This window comes from Schistocerca serialis, chromosome 2 (genome assembly GCF_023864345.2).
Source record: "Schistocerca serialis cubense isolate TAMUIC-IGC-003099 chromosome 2, iqSchSeri2.2, whole genome shotgun sequence".
In the NCBI taxonomy this organism is placed as follows: domain Eukaryota; kingdom Metazoa; phylum Arthropoda; class Insecta; order Orthoptera; family Acrididae; genus Schistocerca; species Schistocerca serialis.
Window position 1 is genome coordinate 502772365 of NC_064639.1, and position 20804 is coordinate 502793168.

General features: G+C 43.4%; 1 protein-coding gene across 1 annotated transcript in view; it reads right to left on the minus strand.

Moving 5' to 3' along the window:
* Positions 1–11210: 11210 nt before the first annotated feature.
* The window catches only part of LOC126457458 (uncharacterized), a 54830-nt gene continuing 45236 nt past the window's right edge, over positions 11211–20804 (minus strand). The window contains exons 4-5 of the mRNA XM_050093748.1: positions 17558–17713; positions 11211–12440 (exon numbers count right to left, since the gene is read on the minus strand). Coding sequence (XP_049949705.1) covers positions 12216–12440; positions 17558–17713 — 381 coding nt within the window. The 3' untranslated portion in view covers positions 11211–12215. The remainder of the gene's footprint in view (positions 12441–17557; positions 17714–20804) is intronic.

Genomic DNA, 20804 nt, shown 5'->3' on the forward strand with positions numbered 1-20804 from the left:
CGCATACCTTTAATAACTTGGCAACATGAAGTCAATTAAACTGGAATGTGTGAATTAGCGACAGTGGTAGGGGAATGGTGAGTGTACAGGAAGGGAAACTTGCCGTTTTCATTGTTAGGCATCTAATCCTGATTTCAAAAGTTTTGAACACACGAAAAATTTCATCAAGTTGAAAATGTACGAAATATTTCCATATACTTAATTACTCTTTTCAGTTGCATAACTGATTAAGCAACCAAAACGGTACGGCAAGTATGCGTAACAGAATCCTGTTCCAACTCTTATACCAGTAAAACTATTCGTCCGATCGTTTTTGTGCAGAATTCTACGAGAAATATGTTTTGTAATTACAGTGCTCTTCTAAAACTGAACAAAGCATTTCATTACGAAGTGCAATCTTATTTGTGTTATGCAACTTTGATTCCTATGCTGATAATTGATTTCAATTAGAGTGACATAAGGAGTTCCGTATATTGATGTCTGCATTAGACGTTTTACCCAAAAAAAGTCAGTGGGGAAAAAATATAAATGAAAATAAAGCAAGTCATACCCGCTGTATGTAGGAATCCCCCATACTTAGATAACTTTTCCTTAATATTTCGCCCCCCAGAAGCTCACACCTATTCTGTGAGTATAAGCTTGGCCATCACGGGGCCCAACCTTTGCAGCACTACTTCCCTCTCTGTGCCCCGAGTCCATTCCTCTACTGTTCTTGTTCTCTGTCTTTCCATTAGAGATTAGACGGTCTTCTTGGCGCCGACCGCGATTTCGGACATTCCATTTTTTTCTCTTCTGACACTTTACACACCTTGTGTTAAAATCCATGATTGAGTCTGACCAACCATTCCTCTTCCAGATTTGTCAGAAATGCAGATCGTGAAGGGGAGGTCGCCCAACACAGCGTATATCCCAGCTTTGTGCATTTCTGTCTTTGCATCCGTGTATCTGGCAACAGTAATAAGCCCAAAACCCAGCACGGTAGCCATTTCCTTGTGAGTGGGGGCAGCAAGGTGGGCCAATTACGTGCGTGGTGGTAGACCCTTCGCCATGCAGGGATCACAATATTCCTGCTGAGCCATTCGTGGCTCGCGTTGGTGCCGTTATTGCTTGACATCATGTCTTGGCAGTACTCCCGTCTCGTTTGTTATTCGATTTACTGGCATCACTAAGTTCCTGGCTTGCCTGCCCGTTAGTGGCAGCAGCAGCGCTTATCGATAAGAGCACTGTCATACTATCTTTGGAGCGACCGCTAGTATTTCCGGGTCGTCGTGTGTCGGGAGTTCAGTGGGGGACGGAGTAGCAGTGAGGTCCGGACAGCTATGACTCGCACGACCGTTGCTGGCGCACATGACTTCAGTGGGGACGACCTTATTTTGTCGTTCAGTCGGTCGTATCCTCGGGCGACGTGTATTTGGTCGCCGACCACTTCCAGGTTCTCTGTGTGTGTCGACTTGTGATTCCTTATTGTTGTTCCATGGTGACTGGTTTTAGTATTGTTCGAGTTGTTTGCAGAAGTGTTTCGCAGAACCGTGTGTAGCTTGTGTGGTTTCGACGGAGCAGTTATTTTAATGCTGTCTGCGTGCTGGATTGAGTTGGTCAGTTGTGACAGAGCAGCGAGGAAGTCTCCGTGGCTCGAGGTCAGGCCGGGACCGCTGGCGGCGTCCACGTGCGGTCAGATTGTGAGACGCTAGCCGTGAGAGCTACAAAGTTCGTTGCCCACTGAACCTGGACAATGAAGTTGAGTGATCAATTAACCTGTTATGAAACCTCAGCTGCTGTGACCTCTCTTCGTTCATTGCCGGTTGTTGCTTCCTGGGCCGATCCGGCTAGCGGCAACATATGGTGTGTTGGAGTAGGCGAAATTTTGCACCTGTCTTCCTGTATGATCTTTAACTATTAAATTGGTTGTTACTTATCAGTGAAGTGCACCAGCGGTATTTTCTGCCAAGTAGCCGTTGGCGCCCCAGTTACCTGCCCTGGTCGTTAGCGTAGTTTTCTGGCGGTGTGTTTTTTCTCGCTGTGTTGATGCTGTCCAGCATGGCATGTAGTTTGACAGGCTTTTAGTTGTTTGTTCATTTTTTTTCTTAAGAGTGGTTATTGTGCCTTGGCTATTTTTACATGTCAATTTTGAAGACGTAGTGCAGCTGGTATTTTCGTCCTGGCTGATATATTCCATTGTCGCACCGTTGGTTGGGCGGAAGGGAATTGATTAGATCGTTGGTCGGTCCTTCAGCTGTCCCTGGGTCGGGTTGCCATCTGATTATTTAACCTTACTCTTGGATGCCTGTCACACCTCACCTTACAATAGAGCTACCTCTTCAGGCCGACCCTTGGAACACTTCTGAGCACCACTGTTCCTTTGAATTTAGAATGCGATTTTCATTTTAGCCTAAAGTACTGCGTGAGGCCTTCAGCTGTCTATTAATTCAGTTTGTTTTCATTTTAAAATAAGGCCTTCAACCGACTCAAATTAAAATTCGAAGTTTGATTTGTTTAAAAACTAAATTTTGAATGTTTGTTCTATCTGAAATTCTTGTTATTCAAGCCTTCAGCCCTGAGTTGTTCAATGTCCAGTGTGTAGCCTTCAGCCGAGCTTTTACGTGAAATATTTTTAAGATAAGGCTTTCAGCCATCTTAAATTAAAATTTGAAGATTCATTTGCTTAAAAGGAATTTTTTTAGAAATTTGCTCTATCTGAAATTCTTGTTATCCAGGCCCTAAGCCCTGAGTTGTTCAATGTCTTGTGTGTGGCCTTCAGCCGATTATTTACGTGAAATTTTTTTTATGTAGGGTCTTCAGCCGGGTGTATTCTTTAAAGCAATTTTTTATAACTTGTATTCAGGCCGTCAGCCATTCTTGTTTTTGGTGTGGTTTTGGGCCTTCAGCCCAGGAGGTATGTCAAGTTTTCTTAACTGGGCCTTCAGCCATATTGTTTTATTTTGACTCCTTTTAAGGCAGTGTGTAATTAAGTGGCTCTTAGGAAACAAAAGTTTGTGTGTTTTGCGCAATTGACAGTAACTGATTACAGCCCCCTCCACAACCATAACGTGATCTGCTCTGTTCTGCGAAACCCAGATTTCACCTACCTGAGCTGGAAACTCTGCACATGCGGCAAGGACTATGTGCCCAGTGTGGCCAAATAGCTGTTGCTGTGGCTGGGTGGTGGCCGTGGGGAGAGACGCTATTCAGCACCGGTAGCACCATGGCAGATGACTCGCATGTGGAGCAGATTAATCTTTCTTCGACTGGTGGCCACACGACCCCAACAATTTCTTTTGAAGGAAAAGGTTCGTACAGTGCAGAGACATATGACCCCAAAATGTTCCCTTCTCTGTCTTCGCCATGGGAGAAACGTAAGGCTAAGAGACAAGGGGAAGAGTACTTCTCCCAGTACTCCGTTTGTTCTTGGACCGATGGGGATTCCTTTTTGACCACAAAGTCCATTATTCTTTGTTGAATACCTTGAGAACAACTAGGGAAAGTGGCAGAAATCTCGAAAATGAAGAGTGATTCGATTCTGATTCAAACTGCATCCTCTACCCAGTCACGAGTGCTGCCTGACTGTGCTAAGCTGGGTTGCATTTTTGTAACTATAACTCCTTGTGAAAGTCTCAGTGTGTTACTGGGAATCATCTTCCACTGCAAACTTCTTTTATGGACTGATAACGAGTTACGTGCCACTGTGGAGCAACGGGATGTGCATTGTGTCCATTGTGTCCAGTGGGGACCAAAGGATTGTTGGGTTTCTACTGGAGCCTTCATCTAGTTCTCTGAAGACTTGTTGTTGCCTGAAAAGGTTAAGGTGAAGGTTAAGGTGACGGTGTATCGATGTTATGTGGAGCCATATGTACCATCCCCCAATGGTGCTTCAAATGCATGGGATTTTGGAACATTTCTTTGTGTTGTAAAGCTAGCTCCATCTGTAGGAATTATGGATGTCAGTTACAAGCAAATGTCTTTGTGCCTCTCCCCTCGTCTGTGTCAGCTTTGGAGAGCACTATTCCTCCTGTTCTCCAGACCGCACCATCATCCAATGGAAAAAGAAAAGCCAGCCTGCTGACTTATCAAGAGGCCAAGAAGAGGTAGTATCATTCGCATCCTTTACTTACAGCGACGATGTATGCTATGGCTATGACAGTGCCATACTGCCTACCAACAATCCCCTTACCCTTTGTGTTTCTATGTCAGACCCTTGGGGCTGCTCATCTACACCTGTTCCCCTGGTGGTTGGAGGTCCTCCTATTGAATGCACCACACCCTACCTGTTGGGGATGTCGACCCCAACTGCCATCTGGAGAAGCATCTCTGTCGTCCAATGTCTCTCACCAGGAAGGGGTCCCTCAGGATGCTCCTAGGGTTTTGCTGTCCCACAACTGGATGCCAGCGTGTCGCTAAAGGATGCTGGTTGTAGGACTTCACATTCCTCCTCTGTCCCTGAACCTAAGGCAGACAAGCCCTTGCAGACACAGAATTCATCTAAAGGGAAGAAGGACAAGGAGCATTCCTCCAAGAAGAAAGAGATGTTATGGCCTCCATGGTATTGGACCTGGCATTTTCCACCTCGGTATCTGAGGCAGATTTCCTGGTGCCCCCTGTGGCTCCAGACAATAACCACCCCCCTCCCCCTGCTCCCCTCCGCACAACCTGGTTTATAAAATAGTGTGTCTGATAACTTATTCTTGCAGTCAGTGGCAGCCCTTAACACTTGCACAGGATACCAATATTGTGCTTCTCCTGTGGAACTGTAGCATTTTTTCTTGAGCTTTGATGTTTCTTATGCATTTCCTCTGCTTTCTGTATTGTTCTCCAGAAATCTTGCTTCCTAGAAATTTGTATCTCAACTCTGTGGCTGTCGGGTCCATTTAAGAATAATGCTGACTGAGAAAGAGTGCTGACCAGTGTGTGCGTGTATGCCCTAAACTGTGTCTACAATGAACACAGCCACATGATGCATCTTTGGAGCCTGTGATTGATCATGTGAGGATATCTCCGTATTTTATCTTCGATAATGTGTGTCTTTTTTCCTATGGTACTCACAGAGTGCGTTGTTTGCACTGTGTTCTCTGCTCCCCCTGCCCTTCCTAACTCTGAGTGCCCATAACCCATTGCGGTATGGAATGATAATCACTGTCCACAGGAAAGTTATTGTAAAATTTGTTTGCACGGGTTGATCTTTTTCTCTTCAGTACTGGTGCCTCACCCCCCCCCCCCCCCCACACACACACACACACTTCAGTATGGCATATTGCTCTTATTCGGCCGTTGGTCTTTCCATTTGCAGCCCTGGCCTTCTCCCCACCATACACTGCAGAGACCATGATGACCTGTGTGACAGTGATCACTTCACGATCATCCTGCCCCTCCCTCAGCGTCACTCACCTGGAATCCACCTAGATTGGCTCTCAACAGTGCTGACTGGGATACCTTCACCTCTGCCGTCATCTTTGGTATGTTGCCACATGCAGATATCGATGTGGCTGTCCAAAGCACAATTGCAGCCTTTCTATCAACAGCCAACTTAGTGATTTCCTATTCCTCAGGATCCCACTGTCAGAAGACGGTACCGTGGTGGATCTCCGAAACTGCAGTGGCCATTAGGGATCACAGATGAGCTCTCAAATGCCATAAGCGACATCCACTGATAGAGCACCTCGTTATGTTTAAATGGCTCTGTGCTCTGATCCGCACCTGAAAAACAATACAAACAAGTATTCTGGGAACGGTGTGGTATTACCATTGGACTGCACACCCTTCCTTCTCAGACAGGGGCAAAGATTTGATACATCTATGGACACCAGTCCCCCACAAGTGTACCTGCTACCTACCTGAATGGTGTTGCCTCTACTGACCCAGACACTTTCACTGAAAATTTTGGTCTGCATTATGCCTGAGCCTGTGCATCTGAGAATTATCAGTCTGCATTTCGTATCCTCACTTATCTTTCATTAAATGTCGCCTGGAGCTGTACAATGCTGCCTTCAGTGAGTGGGAACTCCTCAGTGCTCTAGTCCTTTGCCCTGACATGGCTGCAGGGTCAGACAGCATCCATAGCCAAATGCTCAAACACCTGGTGGTGGACTGCCAAAATCCTGTCCTAGTCATTTTCAACTATGCCTGGAATGAGGGTGAGTTCTCATCTCAATGACGAGAAAATGTGATCGTCCCAATACTGAAACTGGGTAAACACCACCTTGAAATGAACAGCTATTGCCCAGTAGTCTAACTAACATTCTCTGCAAGTTACTCAAACATGTGGTGAGCCAGCAGTTGTGTGAGTACCTAGAGTCACAGGGCCCCCTTAACCAAGTGATGTGGCACAGTGGTTACCACATTCAGGAGAATGACAGTTCAAACACGTGCCTGGCCATCCTGATTTAGGTTCCAATGATTTCTCTAAATCACTTAAGACAAGCACTGGGATAGTTCCTTTGAAAGGGCACGACCAATTTCCTTCACACAATCCGAGCTTATACGCCGTCTCTACTGACCTCGAAGTCGATGGGATGCTATATCGTCTTCCTTGCTTTCAATCAGGCCCTTGTGGCTCTGTCCCAGAGCAGTTTCCGCCAAGGCTGTTCTATCTCTGACAATTTGGTCTGCCTGGAATCTTCTATCCGGATGGCGTTTGCCTGCCAACAATACACTATTGATGACTTCTTTAGCTTTAAATGGTCTTATGACACCATATGATGTCAACACATCCTCGTTGCCCTAGATGAGGGGGTGTTTCTGGGGCCCGATCCTGATTTTTGTCTGGAAGTGCTTATCACACTGTACTTTAAGGATTCAAGGTGGTCCTTCCTGCAGTACCCTCATATGCAAGAAAATGTGGTCCCATAGGGCTTTGTTTTGAGTATGCCCCTTTTTCGAGTGGCTATCAATGGACTAGCTGCAGCTGTGGCGTTTACAGTGTCACTCTCCTTCTGTGTTGACGATTTTTGCTTTTAATACTGCCGCTCTACTGTGGGTGTCGCTGAATGTTGACTGCAACGTGCCATTTGAAAGGTACAGTCGTGGACTGTCACCCATGGATTGGTTTTTGGTTGCCAAGAGACATGTCATGCACTCCTGTCGTCGTTGTACTGCCCACATACAACCAGAAGTCTTCCTTGAGGATCAGTTGCTGAATGTGGTGGAATCTTATCTTTTTTTGGGACTGCTCTCTGATGCCGAGTTGATGTGACTTCTTCATCTTCACCAGCTTCAGCCAAAAGTGCTGGTCACACCTTAATACTCTTCGCTGCCTCAGTAACACCACCGAGGGTACAGATCGCTCTGTGCTTCTGTGGCTTCACAAAGCTCTGCTCCTGTCCCATTTTGAATATGTGAGAAGGTGTATGGCTCGGCATTGCCTTCAGCTTTGCTGAAGCTAAACGTGACACGCCATTGAGAGGCCCAACTTGCGATGGGTGCCTTTTGGTCTGTCCCTATGACCAGACAACGTGTGGAGTCTGGGATACACTCTGCAGATCTGGCACCAACAACTGCTGTTCAATTCTGCAATACGCATTTGCTGCTTTCCTGAGCATGCGAACTACCATTCTTTCTACCATTCTTTTTTCTGGTGGAGAGTTCCACTGCCTGTCAACGTTAATTGTGGTACCAGCGATTCAGCTCCGACGAAAAGATGAAGGAAGAGGTTCATAACTTTCTGAGCAGCATGGCGGCGGCCTGGTATGGCATGGGCATACAAAAACCGCCACAGCGTCTACAAAAATACATCGACAGAAATGGTGATTATGTCGAAAAATATCCAAATGTTCAGGCTGTAAACTGATGTAAACTATTGTAAAAATAAACAGGTCTATGTACTTATAAAAAAGTAGGAGACCTTACTTTTGCGATTACCCTCGTAATGAAGTGAATAATAAGCTTCAAATAGCAGAAAAACGGCAGCTATAACGATGAAAGTGTGGGGGCAGCAACTCTTCTAAAGTAGCAGCATTTTTGCTAATCTAAATTTAGGTGGCATAACCACGAATAGCAATATGCAGAATAGTGATAACTTACAGTTAATACAGTAATCAGAATATACCAAATTATTCACTTTTTTGCGTCGCTGGTATTTTCGTTACTGGAAAAAGAGAAAGAGCCATTATATTTTTTAGGTCTTCCGCAACTATTTATAGTATTGCTAAATCTCTGTTTTAATCAGTTATGCTGCTGCGGCACTGTGGAATTGATACATGATACTGTAAAGAGGAAGTTTCTCGGGAAGAATTGAATTGCAGCGGTGACATGCAGCAAATTAGCGACGTATGAAACATTGAAATTATTTCGGAGCAGAAATTTTTCCGTTTTTACTTTCTGGTATCTTATGTTTAGGAATCGTTCATCTTTAGGGGAACAGAAATACGAGGGTGTGCTGAAAAGTAATGCCTCCGAATTTTCTATGTGAAAACTTTTAAAATAAAACAAACGGTATTAACATTCCACATCTTTATTCTTCTTGTCTACGTGTTTATTTCTCGACGTGTTCATCCTGGCGGCAAACACCTCTCTCCCAAATGGAGAACAGTTTTTTGATACCGTCACTGTAGAATGTCTGACTTTGTTGATGAGGCCACAACCCCGTCTCTTCGTGCACCGCTTCATCACTATCAAACGGAAGTCCTCGAAGGTGTTATTAAAGTTTTGGAATCAGATGAAAATCGGATGGGGCCAAGTTAGGGCTATATAAAGGATGACCGACGACAATGAACCCTAGGTGTCGGATTGTTACAGCTGTCGCAGCGCTCGTGTGGGGTCTGACACTGACTTGCTGAAGAGAGAGTTTTGCGTGTGTGGACGATCACTTCGAATTCTAAACTCTGTACAGCACGCTGTTTCTCACGCACCGACAAGTTGCGTTACGCACCGCCATATTACACGCTAGAATTCGGAGCTCTCTAGCAGCAGGAGACTGCTAATGTGTAGACATGGAGAATAAAGATATAGATTTTTAATGTATATTTTATTTTAAAAAATTAAGAGTTTCATATAGAAAATTCGGAAGCATTACTTTTAAGCACGTCCAAGTATTAAACAGATACTCATTCTCCACGTCGTAGATACTAGTAGTGCAGTTTCCCAGTATGTCTACTTTAAAATAAGCGTGGTGGCTTGTATATTAGTTTAATTCGGAGGTAATGACTCAGGATTTCATGTATAAATTTTAATTACAACTGAACAACGCTCGAAATGTGTGTGTACAGTTCCACACTTCTAGTCTACAGAATTTACCTATCACGTGTCTCATAGATATATGGCCACACAGTCACAAAAATTGTCCTTGCAATACAACCTCTTTATTACGTTGTATCTTGACGCTTTTCAATACATAAAGCGTGTCTTACTAATGTGATAATTATAACTAGACTTCTGTGGTACGTGCCTATCAAAAGTAACTGGACCTCCTTTTGACATATAACGATTTGCATCCATAGCAGCAACAGTCATTCGTGATGGTTGTTGCTTATAAGTAAATGTGTAGAAACAGAGCAGATAAGTTTAGTATTAATAGTCAGACTTACAGTTAGCGCAAAGTGTAAAGAAGCTGCATTATGCTCAAGTCATCTGACAGTTACGGTTTGATGTTGGCAACTTGCGCAGTATGCCATGCTTATTCCGTAGGCATTCCTGCTCTGCGTTGGGTGCAGTGACTGGAGCTAAAGATGAATTTAAGCTAGTGTAACGTAATACTTTTGGCTGAATGAAGTGTTGACTTACCTGCTAAAAGGTGTTGCATGTAAAGTGACACGTCGATTAATTCTTTACTGTTCTCCACATCTGTCTTTCAGGGAATAATGACGTATCTTAGTATTTCACAATAGTTTACGTTTTGGAATTAGAACTGAAAGAATTGTGTTTGTTACTCGTTAGCATGATATGCTGTTATCATCTGGTATCAGCTTCTACGTACTCTGTGCAAACTTACATACGTTTCTTTCTTTATCAGACGTACCACATCTATTTAATGTTGTTCTGGCCGCAAGTTGCATACCCCAAACGCCAATGGAATTGAAATAAAAAGAGCAAATCTTTCCGGAACGCCTATCAAGTGGGATAGCCCGGTAAACTGTATTAGTTAGAGGTACTGATGAGCTCAACGAACTCGAAACTGACTTTACAAGAAGGGCATTACGGAACGTTGGGTTAAACGTTATTTTAATACGAAGTTACTGCTTGGACCTAGTCAGAGACTATACAGTTACTCACCACATTCATATACGTATTTGATAGACTTCGAGGGAAAAGATGCATTTGGCGGCCTGCAGTACTTGCTTTATCCACATCTCCAACCATGAGTGGAAAGGGAACGAGGCAGATGAGAGAGGTAACAGGTGTCCTCTACCCAAACCGTATTGTAGTCTCCTGATTAAGTATGTATATGTAACCAGAATGCTAGTTTTCTTGATGCTATGACATGTAAAGATAAACCTATTTTAAGACCAGGAGGAGCTACCACGTTATAGTCTCCAAGCTGAAAGCCTATATTTATTAGTAACAGTGCACCTACGAGTGAATATAATGTTGCTGTGATCTGTAAGAATGCGGCATACATGTGACTTCTTGTGAGAGAGGAACAGATGGTAATGAAAATGTATGCGTGTTCAGAAAACTTCCACCAGTGACGTTTTCCGGAATAAAAAAAAAAGCACTAAGTGCATGCTATAGATAAACATCGAAAATTTCAGTATATAAACACTGTGAATTATTACATCTTAACATTATTCAGAAGGACTGTTGTTGGGTTTTAAGGTTGGTCATCTCCTGCTTTTCACTGTACCTGTGCCTAGCGCGTTTTCGGCGTGTATTCTTAGTATCAGTACATTTCAGCAACATTAGCTGTTAGATTCGCGCTTTTCTTAATATTTCTGTCAGGTAGTGGGCGGTAGCTCGGGTTCTCCGCCCTGATAAAATGCAGTACAACTACAATGTTACGTTCAAAGACAGACGTCCGTGAGACTCTACAAAAGTACGTTACAGTGTTTGCTGTGCTCGTCATGAGTTCTGGTCGTAAAAGTTCTATAAAGTGTAAAGTCATTTATTCTATCTATAACTTTTCGATATAAATGGACAAATCTTCTGTTAACTGTTATGTCATAGGCCACCAATAAAATAAAGCTACAAACGAGGATCAGTGAATTACTGTTATTTAATTTGTATTTTATAATTGTAATTACAGAACCAACAATAACGTTGGAACTGTTCAGATAACAATGCAAATTTCTTAGTCAAATATTCTGAATTCGTTAATACATTTCAAACAGATCACTTGCCACTTATAATGAAAGGTGTGTAAAAAGGCCTGCGAGAAGAGAAAAAAACAGGTTTTTTACGTTATTATATCGGCAGTGTTGAGTAGCACGGTAGACCGTTGAATTCTACACGTAAAGATTCCCGGAATTTAGTATCAGAATTTGTTGTACTCTTCTGCTAAATGATAACCATATTTGATCGACCATTGTTGCGCTTGTTTGTAAAACGAGTGGTGTTATTTTATGTTATGCCTGAAAGACCGGCGAGAAGTACAAATCGATTTTTCTTGCCAGAACAGTGATTCGCAGCCTGTGTTTTGAAACAGCACCTTCACGTAAATTAAACCGTTCAGAGAAGACGGAAGGTGGTCTAACATCAACGCACACTTGAAATTTGTCGTTGGACTGAAATGCGCTTTAGTTAGCATTGGTTGCGCCTAGAAACTTATGCGTGAAACTGATTTCCTGCGAGTGTGTTCGTCTACAACGAGAAGGATGCGCCTACGCCATCATGTTTGGAGCTGTCTCTGCGTTAATTTTTTATCAACAGTTCTGTCTGTGATAGCTACGCAAATCTTTGTAAGTTGTAAATTATGTTCTGCTTTCACTGCTTTTCTTGTTATCTTTAGCTGTCGGCACGAAATTTAAATAGTGTTTTGATTTTAATTTCTGCTTTTAGGAATTCACCAAGCGTTTCACGATGCTACAAGTTAAGCACGTGTGATTCCAATTTTTTTTTGTCGAGAAAGACCTGTTCGTGGAGAGGACCATTCGAGGAAATGTTCCTGTAATGGCTCTGTAAAACGACGCAGGGTAATAAAGCACATTTTCGCTTGGTGATCATTGACAGTTGTATACTTTCAGCTTGACACTAGATGTTCCAGTTGAGTTCGCAGTTTGCCACGATAACCGCACGGGCGCCGAGTCCGAAACGGCGCGCATCTGGCCGTTCAGTTGAGAGCGACCAGCCGCTGCTCAGTAGTAGTAGTCGTCCTCGTCGTCATCCAGGTCGAAGAAGGGGATGATGAAGTCGATCAGGAAGAAGGCAGAGTTGATGATGGCGAGCGACCCGCAGGCGAGTCCGCAGGCACGGCCGTTGTAGTACAGCGGCGGCCAGCTGTGGATCCTGCGCACCTTGTCGATCAGGTTGCTGCCCGCGGCCATCTGCAGCGTGGCACCAGTCAGCGAGTAGACCATGTCCTGCAGGCAGCAGAGCGCAAGTCAGCAGTCAGAAACACTATAATGACACCAACGATTATGTCCGTCATAAACAGCAAGTCCCTCTATAAAGTTTTGAATACACAACTGGTCAAAAGTATGCAGACGACCATTAGTGGACATTAATATGGGGTGTCTCTACCCTACGCCTACACAGAGTGATTCAGCTGCCCCTACCAATCGGTTTTATGCAGCCCTCAACGCCTTCAAAAAGCGCGCGGGAAGCTCATATTTCTCGCTCGCTATGTGCAAGCCGTTAATCTTACAGAAACAATCAACACGATCTTTTTGTATCGAATTGAATGTATTTAAATTTGGTGCTGTGATACGTTTTCGCTGGAGGCCACAGTTTTCGAGTTATTGAAGAAAAACGCGTTTGCAGGTCACTTTTGTAAGTTTTCTTGAATAACTCGAAAACTGTAGCCTCCGGCGAAAACGTGTCACAGCATAAAATTTAACTACATTAAATTCCATACAAAAAGATCCTCTTCATTTCTTTTATGTAGGACTAATATTCTGCACTTCGCAGTCTAGAAAATATGAATATTTTGCGTGTAGTTTCTGAAGGTTTGCAGGTTGCTTAAAACCTATAGGAAGAGGCAGCTAAATCACCCTTTGTAAAGGCTTGAACTATGCTGGGGACACTTTCGGTGATGTGTCTGAACGTATGTAGGGGAACAGCTGCCCAATCTCCTTAACGACCGAAACCATGGAAGGTAGTGATGTAGGATACTGAGGTTTGGAGCGAAGTCGACGTTCTGACTCATCCCAAATGTGTTCTTTTGGGTTCAGGTCAGGACACTGGACAGGGCAGTCCATTCCAGGAATGTTGTTGTTATCCATAAACCATTGCCCCATATATGATGATGTATGATAGGGCACATTATCATGCTGATAAAAAACATTGTCTCAGAATTCTTTCTCTACTGTACTTAGTACACAATGCAATAAAATGTGTTCACATCCTTCCACATTTAGCGTTTCCTTAAACGCAATAATGAGATAACTCCCTAACCACGAGAACATCCCCAAAACGTAACACTACCTCCTCCATACTTCACTCTTGCGTTAAGCAAGATTAAAGGTACGTTCTCCAGACATTCGTTTCCCCAGACTCTTCAGTCGGATTGCCGCAGGGTGTAGCGTGATTCATCACTGCAAATCACTCGTTTCCAGGCATTCACTACCAAGAGACGTCGCTCTTCGTTTAGCATTGTCTACAGAAATGTTTGGCTTATGAGGTGCTGCTAGATCATGGTTCTTTTTAACTCCCTACGCAATTTTTGTTCTAGCTGGACTGCTGGCAACACTTCGGAACTCATGACTGATTCCTTCCTCTTGTTTTATCCGATATTTTTTTTTTTTTTTTTACCAGCGCCCTCCGCAATGCTTGACGGTCCCTGCCCGTCAGCACTTATGGTCTGCCTGGTCTTGTTTCACTGTAGCTGTTCCTTCGCCTTTCCGCTTCACGATCACATCACCCACTGTTGACTTGGGCAGCTCTGGAAGGGTTAAAGGTGCATGATGGGTTGTTACTGTCGTGACCAGCCCACGTTCGAAACTCTCCTCACCGATCTATTATGTTGGTTCTGCGTATGTACTGACAATACATTACTTCCCGCCTCCTTTTATACTTGCGGGTGCGCCTCTAGTTGAAATCTAGTGGCCAGTTCCACATTATCTAGGGGTGCCGGGATAATGTTGGACAGGTATTGTTGGTCAGATAGTGTAAGTCGCTTCTCAGATCGGAGGAATAAGGCTTGCAATACCAGTATGATCGATAAAACACTATGCTGTTGAAACGAACATTGAGGCCGAGGGCAGCTTCACTGACTTACTTAATAATTATTGTTATTACGAGGGTAGCCCTGGAAGCAACAGCCAATTGTCCATTTCCGCTGTCCAGATTGATATAAGGCTTCTGTAGAAGGCTAAATAGTTTCCTCGGCATCGGATCTCAAGAGTGCCAATTAAAAAAGTTCGTTATCGTGAATAATGTGATTATTTACGATTAAATCTGCATAAGGAACTCCCAGAATCAATGAGGTGAGTTGGTACCCCATTTTTGAATTCTTGGAAGTCATCCACCTACAGTGTATGGTGTTGCAGTTATGAACGGAAGGGTTATGAGCAAGTTTCAAGAATGAATTCATTCATCACAGGACATTGAAAAATAACGTGTAGAACTGCACACTGCAAGAGGGACGCATAAACCTAGACGAGATACACATTTTTCAAACCAAAATATTTCTAGTTCTTTTTGTTGGTGAAACTGTTTCCGAATATTTTGGCTATATCAAAACTGGTGGTCTCTGGGATCCCAGCAACTGAGTGATCAACATGTGAAGCAGATATTGGCTACAGCACTGGTATTTTTTACGCTCTATCACTAGATGAAAAAATGAAATAATCGTGCGGCATTATTGGCGGAGTTTCTCGGCCGCCTGGTGCAGGACATTCCATTTGACGGCCTTCAGCGACATGTGCGTCGATGAGGTTGAATGTAGTATCTCCGAATGAAGACGATCTCCGACCCGAACGGGAACTCAGCTAATGAAAACACTTTCCTTGATCATATTGTTGCTAGTGTTGAGCCGTAGGTGTCTCATTTCACCCCGGGGCCAAGCGCAACAATCACTCAGATTTCGTGCACTCTCACCACCCAGGAAACCACTAAAATGCGAACAATCACGGTTAACACGAACACTCGTGCCAAAGTTCTTTTTGTTTTTATATATTATCTTTTTATAGTAAGGGTTTTCTCGGGGTGGATTTCATGCCAAAGGGCGTTACTCTCTGCGCAGATCGACACTGTGACTCCCTTAGAAAACAACAATCGTAGGCGTGGCATGCCTTCCCGAAGTACTGTGCTTCTTCTCGACAGTGCCCGTCCTTAACATCAAAGCTCGATGAATGCGAAAAGAAAACTGTTGACCACTAACCCTACGGCTAAAACCCCGCTTCTACGATTTTCTCCTTCTTACGAAGATCCATGAATGAGAGGCGTTTTGGAAATGGTGCCGAGGTGAAGAACGCACTGATCATCTGGCTTAATGGATAGCCGCCGACAGCTGACTATGACACTAGAATTGTAAAGCTCTTGGACATACTGGACAAATGTTTAAATAACAGAGATGGTTACGCAGCGAAATAAATTAAGGTTCAATTTTGTAACCGATATGTTTTATATCAATAAAATAATGTATCTCTTTAATTTAATAAGAGCAAACAGTTGTTACTTCCTGTTGTATTACCCTTACTTCGTACAGAATTGGGAGTCGATAAAAAAAGCAGTAATAAAGGTAATTTTAACCACGGAAAAGTACAGAGGGAAATTCCAACAATGATTTTCTGAGCCTTTTCAGATCAGGACAGAAATATTACTAGGAATTTATTCTCAAGTCATCTGCAGTTGCATGGTGAATGATATTCAGGAGTGGCTTACGATATTAAAGATGGCTCTGGTCAGTCTGTTGAAGATTGGGCCGTAGAAGAACAAATGTAAATAGGATGCCTAAGGGATGACATATCCTTGATGACGGGGAATCTTTAATTGCTTGAGAGGAACTTAATGTGTTGATGGAAGTGACAGAACAAACAAGCGTGTAAACTCTCTTTGAAAACACAAAAGTACTTCAACAGTCAATGACAACACAACCCATACAAGAATCAAACGCGGAATAATAAACGGCGTGGCTAAAATTGAATACCCTGGCAAATGGAAATAAGTCATATTTTCGCTCCAAACCAAAAAAAGACAGTTTTCCAGCACCTTAATGTCAAGAAAGATAAATGATAAGATCCATGACACTTTCCAAGATGTCTGTGTTCTTTCAATGAAGCAGAAATTGTTCCGAATAAATGATTGCATCTTCCAAGATTATTACCCCGCATTGTCACGCTTCTAAACATCTACCATTGGTTTTGATGACTAGGACGAAATAACACAACCTCGTGGCCGCAACAACTGGCATATTTGGAGTAAATATGCTACAATTATTAAGATCTGAAAGGGGAAAAATTTCCGATGATAAAAACTCCTGTTGACCACTATTTAAAAGTTTTGCACGTAGATCTTAGGGGGATAAAGCTGTTGTGAAAGGCCAAGACAGCCGTACAACAAATATTTCAGGGAATGACGTAGTTTTATCCTAGTCCTTTACTTCAGGCCTTGTAAGTGTGTATAATCGTTAATACGCCCATTTTAAACGATATTTTTCTTTGGCTGTTATTTAGACACGAGAAGTAAAATTCTCTTCTATTACTAGATGTTACGACTACGAATAATTTCCCGGACTCTATTTCAAATGCATCTACTGTTTGAAACTCTATTCTGATGACCGATGGGACCGTTTTTCCTTGTTCCTGTCTTAGAAAATTAGTTTGTCTCGACGAGGCTGTAGTTCTATCTACGAAAGGTGATTGCAAACGTCGTAGTGTGAGGTGGGGAGCGTACTGTAGGTATTATCAGTACAAACGGTTTTGATACAGGAAATGGTGAACTCGCCGTATAAACTAAGCAGCGCGGTCCATAGTAACAGCATAAGAATTTTTTACCCCTAAATTTAAACACCGATAGATTTTGAAGATCGAAGTTACAACAAGCTAAACGGCAACCAACAAGGCTGGTTAAAGCATTGGTACATTCAACGTATTTTTCTTAAATTTTTGGGGATGTCCATTGCTTAGTTCTTCATCTCACTACCTGTAATTACTTCTTCAGGCGGAAGCTGAAGAGAAACCTTTCTCTCGTCGTTGGGTAACATATGCGACGTAAAATCGCATTTTCTACAATATCTTGAGAACAATGAGAACGGCATTTCTCGAAAAAGTGATGGGTGGCTTCCCAAAGCGACTGCAGCAGAGCATCCGACACACTGAGTTCATTTGCAAGATCTTTTTTTTAAACGACATAACCGACGCCGTGAGCTGTAAAAGGAATATGTCGGTTTTATTCAAAGAAGTTAGGTGCTCTAAAATTTATTTTGTTTAGAATAATTAATGGGATCAACGAGAACTCTTCACATTGTTGTTAAGACTTTAAATAAAATACGAGTCAGTGTATGAGGTGACGTGGTGGTGCGTGCGCGGGCACTCACGATTTTGCGCGGTATGCGCTCGTTGGTGGAGAGTCCGATGAGGGTGACGGTGACGATGATGATGTAGCCGCCGTACGTGATGTGCTGCAGCACGCCCGTCGACATGTTCCCCGGCAGCGTGTGCACCGCCAGCGCCTGGCACACCATGCTCAGCACCTGCACACAAACACGAGATTTAAAGAATACAAACCTGTCATTGAAGTCCAGCACCAGGCTCGGACATGTTTTTTTAGCTTTACCTCCAACGGTGTTCTCTTTTATGCAGGATATTACGTAACAGGCCATAGAAGGCCAATAAATATGGGCCCGAATACATATACCGGGTGATCAAAAAGTTAGTATAAATTTGAAAACTTGATAAACCACAGAATAATATAGATAGAGAGGTAAAAATTGACACACATGCTTGGAATGACATTGGGTTTTATTAGAACAAAAAAAAAAAAACAAAGTTCACAAAATGTCCGACAGATGACGCTGGACAGCAAAACGTCAGTGCTACCGTGACGGGTGAGAGGTATGCCGATATGTTACAGAATCGCATCATCCCCAGCCTGGCTGATAAACACCTGCTGGAACGTACAATGTCTATGCAGGATGGCGCTGCACCCCATATTGCTAGACACGTGAAAGATCTGTTGCGCGCGTCGTTTGGTTATGATTGTATGCTCAGCCGCCACTTTCGTCAAGCTTGGCGTCCCAGGTCCCCAGACCTCAGTCCGTGTGATTATTGGCTTTGGGGTTACTTGAAGTCGCAAGTGTATCGTGATCGACCGACATCTCTAGGGATGCTGAAAGACAACATCCGACGCCAGTGCCTCACCATAGCTCCGAACGTGCCTTACAGTGCTGTTCACAACATTATTCCTCGACTACAGCTATTGTTGAGGAATGATGGTGGACATATTGAGCATTTCCTGTAAAGAACATAATCTTTGCTTTGTCTTACTTTGTTATGCTAATTATTGCTATTCTGATCAGATGAAGAGCCATCTGTCGGACATTTTTTGAACTTTTGTATTTTTTTGGTTCTAATAAAACTCCCATGTCATTCCAAGCATGTGTGTCAATTCATACCTCTCTATCTACATTATTCCGTGATTTATTCAGTTTTCAAATTTATACTGACTTTTTGATCACCCGGTACTCTGCGAGAGCCTAACGTGACATCAGTCCATGGCATCGCATCCCTCTGCCCTTCGGCTTAAGAAATCACTCACTCTTTAAACTACAACTGTTGCCCATGACGTACGGCACAGACAAAAGGATGACTCGCCCCCTTTCTGTGCTTCTAATCGCCGTGCGCTACTTCCAGGATCTTCCACTAATTGCATCTCAGGCACCTTCATCTCAGACGTGCGAAGTTATGTCAGTAGTTGTGTTTATCTTCAGTAAACGTATTTCCACTGTAATGTTTCCTCGAATTCGCGGTTGTGCGATGCATGGTCTGAAAAACCAGCGTGATATTGTTAGTGCGAACTTTTAACAATGGAAAAAAGGGTGCAGGAACGCACTTAATGTTGAGGGCATCCTTTGGTAACAACAGTTAACGCCTGTCACTAACTTGCAGCTGGATTAGCAGTTAAGAAACTAAAGGATCCATCTGTATCCAACAGATGACGGCCTTCCGGAACGGGTGTTACTGACATCACACGAGGAAACTTCGTAGAAGTACGGAATCTAACAAAGGGATGTTGTAGATAGACCGTCCAAGATCCCTGTATTACTCTGTCTGAAGTTATTGCACATGATAGCGAGTGTTGTAACTGTACGCCTCACATTGGATGGCGGCCCAGCTCTGAACTATTCTGCGCATCCGGCACTACTAACTTCGGACAGCCAGTGGCATGCAGTCTTCCTCGGAACACCTTGACGTCAGTAACGCTGGACAGCGATAAATGCTTTCCAACAGACTGCGGTGTGGCCGTACAAGAAAGGCGGGGAATTCATTGTTGTTGCAGAAACACTATGTAAAGCTTGGCGACATGGGAAATGTTTGCTACCTCTCTACCACAATGAAGTAAGCAAACCTCAGCCACTCCACACTTCCCCCGCCTCCCCTCTCTGGCCCCCTTTCTCTCTCTCTCTCTCTCTCTCTCTCTCTCTCTCTCTCTCTCTCTTTCTCTCTCTCTCTGCGCAGAGGAACCATACGCGCACCACAGAAAGTGTAAACGTAATTACGATCGCGGAGAAGTGTGGAAATCATGGAAAGAAATTAAAGTATCTTTGGACATTGATGTAAAACGTCAGCAACTTCTCCAAGTGGATAGAACATTCTTTATGACTTTGGTTTACGCGACCAATCTTGGGGATATAGTTAATATCTTCAAACTAAGCATGGATAGTGCGAATGGCTAGACTTTTCTTTATCCCAGGCTAAATAAAAATGAAGGATCATTCTTCGTGGACTCTTTGTTATTGATTAGACAATTTATAAGAAGAGTTCTAAGGCGATCGTGGGAAAACAGCAGCTAAATAGAAGAGGCGCACGAAGAACTGGATTCCGTGCCATAAAACGATGCAGGACATAAGTCACGACCAATTTAATTGGAGGTAGCATAACTGGTTTTGTGTGAGGAGAGAGTAAAACACACACACACACACACACACACACACACACACACACACACAGAGAGAGAGAGAGAGAGAGAGAGAGAGAGAGAGAGAGAGAGAGAGAGATATCACCTTTCACCACGGCAAATGTTGTTGTTTCACATCCACATGAATGTTATACAATTCACTCATAAGTGTTTGACAGAGGGTTCATAGGACCACTTTTCGACTACCGTTCTATTCTCGAAGAGCACATTGGGAAAATGAGCATCTAAATCATTCCGTGCGAGATCTGATTTCTCCTATTTTATCATAATGAACATTTATTCCTATGTTGATTATTTTCCCAAAACTAGCTCACACCAGCTAGTCCATCGTTGTAAGTCGCTCGTACCCGTCCACTTCCAGTTGCTCTTTCACACTCACTCATGTCGCCCAACTCACTGTCATTGCCTCTGAATGGCTCTCTATCATTGTCTACCGTGTCACAGCCACAGTTCACTTCGTTCTGTCCCAGTACTACGGTCTCATCTCACTGTCACTTCTCCCTCTTGCTCTCTCTTACAGCAAATGTCTGATTCATTCCTTCCTCTCTTCTCACTGTCACCATCTCACTCTTCCTCGTTGACATTGTCATACACTCTGCAAAAAGAACCAAGCGGTTTCCTCAAATTTGCCTGAGCAGGAGGAAGTG